Source organism: Raphanus sativus, unplaced genomic scaffold (genome assembly GCF_000801105.2).
Source record: "Raphanus sativus cultivar WK10039 unplaced genomic scaffold, ASM80110v3 Scaffold2644, whole genome shotgun sequence".
In the NCBI taxonomy this organism is placed as follows: domain Eukaryota; kingdom Viridiplantae; phylum Streptophyta; class Magnoliopsida; order Brassicales; family Brassicaceae; genus Raphanus; species Raphanus sativus.
Window position 1 is genome coordinate 4419 of NW_026617952.1, and position 7448 is coordinate 11866.

A 7448-nucleotide genomic window follows, 5' to 3' on the forward strand; every position below is an offset into this window, starting at 1 on the left:
GAAAATCGTTTATTATTACATTATTTCTATTTTTTACCCATCAAATTTTTTTTTGTAAAAAATTAAATTATTTTTAACAAACGAAAAGACTTACAAAGAGGGTTATTGTAATTTCATTAGGCTTAGATTGTTTCTCAAGAGCTTGTTCTAATTTTTCTTGATGCTATTTGTCATATCAATTATGTCTTTGATAGATAATATTGAATAAAAGTACATTCGGACAAAAAAAAATTGACCCCATCTCCTCAACCTGTCTACGCCAGTGCACTTGCCATACCTCTTCCCCACCAAGGTCCGCCCTCTATAACGATATTATTTAATGCTGGCCATTCATTCTTCTTTCAAGTGTTATTAACTATCAAAATTTAGCTGAATTCTAAAAAGAATTGATCAACTGCGCTAATATAATATATAGTCAACTTTCTATTTGCTTATAAGCGAGTACAAACTAGGGTTGACTATTTGAGTTTTCAGATGAACAAACTATAAACATTTTTGGAGAAAAAGTTTTCATTAATGGCTGATATTTCTGATACTTCCCCACAAACACAAACTGCCACCTCCTTCGACATCGAAGAAGGTGGATCAGGAGGTGATTTAGGATCATCGGGGTTTTCCCGTCCTCTTCTATCCGTATCTTTCGTTCAAAAGGTAATGATATTAGTTACTAGTTCACATATTTATTTCATATTTTTCTAACGTTTTTTTGAGAAATATATTTTTCTAACGTTATGGATACATATTGATATTAGTTAGTCTGATTCAATATTAGCATATGCCTGTTCAATTTCGACGTTGGTTTGAGTTTTTGGCCTTAATTTTTCAAATTTATGAAGTATAATAACCAAACCGAATTAGCATCTAATATTGGATCGGTCTTGCATAGTTTTGTTTCTATGACAAACAAAGAATAACTTAGTTTTAAAAAAAAACTTAGTTTTTTACCCAGGAAAACTTAGTTTAATAGATTAGTTTTCTTACAGATTTTTTAAGGCAGTTGTATTGATTATGACGTTGGAGCTTAAAAAAATATCTATCTGAATCTCTTTCCTTTAATTGATCGGAATATGTTGATTATTTAAAAGTTTGAATTAGTTTCTTAAAAATATTTAATAACATAGGTTCAGCTGAAATCATATTGTAATCGTATGTTCTAGTTGATTGGGGAGTTCGTGGGGACATTCTCTCTCATATTTGCCGGTTGCGCGGCTATTGTGGTAAATGATACGTACGGTAAAGTGGTGACACTTCCTGGTATAGCTTTGGTATGGGGACTAACCGTAATGGTTATGATCTACTCAATTGGTCATGTATCCGGTGCACATTTCAATCCTGCTGTTTCCATTGCATTTGCCTCTTCGAGAAAGTTCCCATTTAAACAGGTAACCACATATACTAATATCAACTAATTCAGTTATTATTTCTTGTAGTGTTACAGTTGTACCCATTCACCAAATTGTATAGAGTTTTGTATGACACGCGGATTACATCATCCATTATGTGATAACATTTTATCCACCCATTTGATGATCTTGCAATATCAATAACTAAAATCCAAAGGAAAAGTCTCCTCGCAAATTTATAATCAAATCAGCTGATCTCATATAGTCATATTCCACTCCTCAATTTTCTCTTTCATTTCCATAAATATTGTAGTACTAACCTAAGCCATAAACTCTATGTATAATGAAGTCTTGATTGATCTCTTTATATAGGTTCCGGGGTATATAGCTGCACAAGTTCTCGGCTCAACTTTAGCTTCTGAGGCTCTACGACTTGTGTTCCAGCTGGAGAACAACGTTTGTAGCCTCAAAGGCGATGTTTATGTGGGAACATACCCGTCAAGTTCCAACATGGCGTCATTTGTTATGGAGTTCATCACTACTTTCAACTTAATGTTCGTTATATCGGCTGTAGCTACTGATAAACGAGCCAATGGATCATTCGCAGGCATTGCTATTGGCGCGACAGTTGTACTCGACATCCTGTTCTGCGGGTTATTAATCCAAGCATTATAATATTGTTTACAAAGTTATTATGTTTGGTTCATAATAATGTGCAGTAAAGTTCTCTGTTTATGTAAATTGATTAGGCCAATCTCCGGAGCATCAATGAATCCAGCAAGAAGCTTAGGGCCTGCACTTATATGGGGATGTTATAAGGATTTATGGTTATACATTGTTTCACCGGTTATTGGAGCATTGGCAGGTGCATGGACTTATGATATGTTACGGTCTACAAACAAATCATATGGTGAGATAATACGTCCAAATTGCAATAAAGTTTCTTCAAGAGATCGCCAAGAAGCATCTGAAGACGAGATTTGTGTTCTTCAAGTGGTCAACCAAGCTAACCGGAAAGAATTCATATGTTCATCGCCCACTGATATCAACGACAAAAGAAATGTCACATGCAAGTTGCCGTAAGATTATTCACAACATGAATTTGTCGTGCTCTATACTTTCAAAACTTAGTTGACAAGTTGCACACACACAAAAAAGCTTTGTTGACAAAAAGAATTTCAAAATATGTTAAATATTTTCTATAAATACAGAGGTTAAAAATAAGGATTGTAATTTGTAAAATATTTTGTAACATCCCGAGTTGTGATATGTGAAAAAGGTTAAGAGAATTGATTTGGCTATCTATGTCACTAAAGTTGACTTACCTTTTTCGTCACACATCCGTTTAGAACTCTAGAATTAAGCGTGCTTGTACTGGAGTAGTGAAAAGATTGGTGAATTTTCGAGAAGTGATTCGCGATACCGTGAATGAGGTCAAAGCACGGGAAAAGGTCGGGTGGTGATTGCAGGGTCAGTAAACAATGATTTCGAGCCTTGGAAAATTAACGGACCGACCATCGGATGGGATGAGGCCCACGGGCTGAGAGAGCGGGCGTGGGTGTCCCATTAGCCGTGGGCGGTCGGGGCGTTACAAGTGGTATCATAGCTGATTAGTCGTCTCAGTTCTGACCTGAGAGGCGTCTTGAGACCTGTCGTGGGCTGCAACGAGGATGTTGCGTTCTTTAAGAGAGGGTGAATTGTAACATCCCGAGTTGTGATATGTGAAAAAGCTTAAGAGAATTGATTTGGCTACCTATGTCATCAAAGTTGACTTACCTTTTCCGTCACACATCCGTTTAGAACTCCATAGTTAAGCGTGCTTGGGCGGGAGCAGTGAAAGGATGGGTGACCTATCGGGAAGTGATCCGTGGTACCGTGTAAGTGAGGCCAAAGCACGAGTGGTGACTGCAGGGTCAATAAACAATGATTTCGAGTTTTGGAAAATTAACAGACCGACCGTTGGATGGGATGGAACCCACGGACCGAGAAAGCGGGCGTGAACGGTCGGTACGTTACATATTTATTCCGAAATATCACTAGAACAACATTAACATTAGTACCCAAAAAAACTGAGTATATATAACATTAAAACTTAGGATACCATGAAAAAAGCCCATAAATTAGTCTATGTTATTGTTCAAATCTAATCTTAAATGGTGAGCCCTATTTTTAAAAGCGAAGTTTAAAAACTAGAAACCTATTATGAATCGAGTTTGAGTTCTATAAAGTGGTGTGATCAAATTTCAAGCACTAAAATAAATCGCAAGTACGCAAGCAATATGCACTGATATTTGAGGTTTAAATCCACAAAAATTAATGCTACGATTTTGGGAGAGTAGAATTTAAGCCTTAAAAGATGATTTTGTTATTTTCAATTCTCATGAAAGTAAAAGCAGAAAGTAAATAAGACTAAACTTTTTTTTAAAGCATTAGGCAATGGTAATTTCATGAAACACAGATCATGGAACATCTACTAGATATGGAATGTTTTAAGTACCATTCTCGAATTTAGACAATTTAATTAGATTAACATTCTCCTGAAATTCTCTATGTATTAGAAAATAAAGACTAACTTTCCCTGAGTTTCTGATTCTAAACATACAATACAATCAAATTGACTTAATACCTGAAACATCTCAATAAATTACTAAAAACCTCTAAAACACATACTTTAAATCAATAAAAGACTAAAAACAAATGTTAGAAACATATTATAAAGTTTAAATAATAAGTGGACAACACTACATTGCAGAACTCTCTCTCTCTCTCTCTCTTCTCTCTCTCTCTCTCTCTCTCTTCTTCTCTCTCTCTCTCTCTCTCTCTCTCTCTCTCTCTCTCTCTCTCTCTCTCTCTCTCTCTCTCTCTCTCTCTCTCTCTCTCTCTCTCTCTCTCTCTCAAATCTCATCCCTCGTTTCATCATTTCCAGCTCTTCCGGTCGGTCATTAGTTTTTTTGTCCCATGAGGGATCTCGACATCCGTTGGGTTGGTGGTTGTGCTTGACAAGAGTGAGGGTGATTTTGACATGTTGTTTACTTGATTGGAAAGATCTGGTTCCTGTGCATGTTATAGTCTCTCATGGATGTCCTTAAAGTGGTGTGTGTTAGCTTTCGAGAAGCAGAATTTATTCCCCCAAATTTTTTTGTGGCAACGCAAGATGTCAGTTATGTACTTGGCTTTTTTCTCTTGCAACAGTGGAATCTCAAGAGGCTGAGATACCCCTCGTGGGGGGGGGGGGTGAGGAGGTTAGTCTAGTTGGACGCAAGATGTCAGTTATGTACTTGGCTTTTTTCTCTTGCAACAGTGGAATCTCAAGAGGTTGAGATACCCCTCGGTCAGTCTGCTATATACATGCTTTTGTTTAGATTGGGTACACGCTCACAATTCAGAGGTTTGGAGGTGAAAATCCTTGATTTACTTCTGCGTACGATAATATTGCGCCCTAATAGATCTGTAGGAGATGGATTACATATCTCCACAAGGCCCACAAGATAACAGGTCTGGCCCGTCAAACCCCATGATATAAGCTCGGCTCGACTAGTCACAAGGCAGCGCATCAACTCGGCTCAGGACTGCTTTTGGCCGGCTTATGTGAGAGACTAAAAGCATCCAACTCAGCGGCTCCATGCGTGCCCAACGAGCTAAAGCTCATTAGGGTAAGATGACCTAGGGTAAAGAGAGGTGCAGACTAACTATATAAGGAGAATAAGGGAAAGGATCGAAACACTCACTCACACACACACACACACACACACACACACACCTGGTGGCTAGAATTAGGGTTTACTCACTTTGTATTCTTGCCGACTTGTACTTTCCCGGCTAGCTCCCTGAGCACTGGCTTGATTTCATCGTTTATTTCCTTATTTGTAATCGACAAAAGACTTTTCCGATCTAATAAGTGTCTTCAAACTAATTTACCAACAATTTTCATCTCTCTACCTGGAATCCGACCAAACTCGATTCAAACAAGATCCACCTTTATATTCATTGCACGAGGAACATTGCAAATGACAAAATTAAGGAAGAACTCCTTACAACTTTGAAATTTATCTAAATGGACGAAAAACATGCCATTCAGTTGGTATAAACGTTATCTTCATCATCTAAAAATAATCTATTACAAATTCCACATCAAGTTGTTAAAAGATATTTATGAATATCATAGCCTACATCAGCGCTTTGCATTCTTCTTTTAAATGTGTGAGGTTTCGCCGTACATTCCTACCTTCTTTGCTACAAAACCAACTCTATCCCATAAAAGGCTAGTATGTGTCCAATCTAAATCAATATGGCATTATGTAGTCTTTATGTTACAAGTAACACTTATTTTGGGTGCCCTTCGTAATCTTTCTTATCTAGAAAATGTGCTTCCTATCCTTTCACATTCATTCTTGTTTCTACTTTATCAGAATACATTGTGAATTTTTTTTATTCATGAAAAAATATCATTCATACTTTTCCAAAATTTACAACAAAATTCATGGATATTCATCATTCTGGTCACCGTACGGTAGTTCTCGAAGAAAGACTATCCAAATTTGAGTAAATTGCCGTCATTGGAAAAACTCCTGATTCAACAGAATCATGGATAACGCCTACAGTGGAGGGATATTAAACACACATGATTTACTGATTTTCATCTGCTTTGTAACAACTAAATTTCACATCATAACATATCCAAAATGATCTTAAATTTATTATAACCTGACAAAAAAATTCAAATGAAATGTCTTAATGTGGTGGATATTTAATTCCCAAAGTATTTGCAATTAGCACTTTTAATACCCAAGTACAACTTGAGCATATTTAATCCTGAACTATTAATTTTCTATGCAAAATTAGATTTAGAAATATCAAACGTTAACTCTCTGTTAAAAACGTTAACTCTAACTAAAAAGGGATTATGTCTGGTCTTTGAAAACACAGAAACCCTAGAGTAAATTTTGGAACGACTCCTACGTGAGAAAGTGATTTCTGGTGTCAATCAAGTTATCTCTGGCAAGGAGGATGGTGAAGACCTTCTTTGGAAACGGAAACTTGTAAAACACAGTTAAAAAAAAAACTCTAGTGACCTGTCTTCATGTCTTGTTTTTGACTGAAAAAAACTTGATATTGTTCTTGGGTATTGGGATGTGCTGGAACGTGTATCCATTAACACCAGTTTCATCAGTTTTTTTGCTGTATCTACACTTGACGTCCTAATGGGTCTCTGGTTTGCTCCTTCAGATTATCCTTACATACTTAAACAATTCCAACAGATCAAAGACACAAAGCACAAGCAGAGAATCATGTTCTTCATTCTTAGTTTCTGTCCAAATATACATGTGTTATTTCGTAACTATATTCGTCGGAAATAGCGTTTACTCGCCTAGAATCACCTTCAGTTCATTCAAATCACTCTCAGAGTGATTTTAGGGATTTCTAAGTTTTCAAAGACCAAAGACGTCCTTTTCTGAATTAGAGTTAACGCCACTAACTATAAATTAATGTTTAACTTTTTTAGTCTAATTTTGCATAGTCAACAAAGAGTTTGAGATTAAATCTGCGCTAGTTATATTTGGGTATTAAAAATGCTAATTACAAATACTTCGGGAATTAAAAACCCATTTTCCCATATTTAATCTTCCAAAAAGCAATAATGGTTTTCTATGGACCAAAGAAAACCACTTTTGTCCCGAATTTGGATACATTTGTTTAATACTCCCTCCGTTTCATATTAAGTGTCGTTTTAGAGAATTTTTTTCGTTGCAAAATAAGTGTCGTTTTAGAGTTTCAATGCAAAATTTATTAACTTTATTCTCCATTCTATTTTTCTATTGGTTGAATTGTATCGGTAATGATGTTTTTATATTGAAAATATGCAAAATTAAATGATTTCTTAATCCGTGTGCACAAGTCTAAAACGACACTTATAATGAAACAGAGGGAGTATTATATTTTTAATTTGACCTTACATATTTCACTCTTTGTACAATGCCAACTGAGAGTGTATGGTTTAAGGTACTGGTTGGTCATAATATATTCAGCATGATCTTAAATTTATTAAAACCAGTAAATAATCCGACAAAATTTGTCAAATAATTTTTTTTTTAATTTTAGTGGACA

The 7448-nt window shown here is 35.8% G+C and overlaps 1 protein-coding gene across 1 annotated transcript; it reads left to right on the forward strand.

Annotated features, from left to right (window-relative positions):
- Window positions 1-442: 442 nt before the first annotated feature.
- Window positions 443-2630, forward strand: LOC130505863 (aquaporin NIP3-1-like). Its single transcript, XM_057000468.1, has 4 exons — window positions 443-651; window positions 1158-1382; window positions 1716-1996; window positions 2093-2630. Exons 1-4 carry the CDS (start codon window positions 517-519, stop codon window positions 2424-2426), a joined length of 975 nt encoding a protein of 324 aa, XP_056856448.1. The 5' UTR covers window positions 443-516; the 3' UTR covers window positions 2427-2630.
- The last annotated feature ends 4818 nt before the right edge of the window (window positions 2631-7448 follow it).

What these genes read in the sequence shown, in the direction of transcription:
- LOC130505863 (XM_057000468.1), top strand. Translation starts at nt 517, where the DNA reads ATGGCTGATATTTCTGATACTTCCCCACAAACACAAACTGCCACCTCC. An exon ending in CCGTATCTTTCGTTCAAAAG is followed by an intron (nt 652 to 1,157) that starts GTAATGATATTA and finishes CGTATGTTCTAG; the next exon opens with TTGATTGGGGAGTTCGTGGG. An exon ending in CTCGACATCCTGTTCTGCGG is followed by an intron (nt 1,997 to 2,092) that starts GTTATTAATCCA and finishes TAAATTGATTAG; the next exon opens with GCCAATCTCCGGAGCATCAA.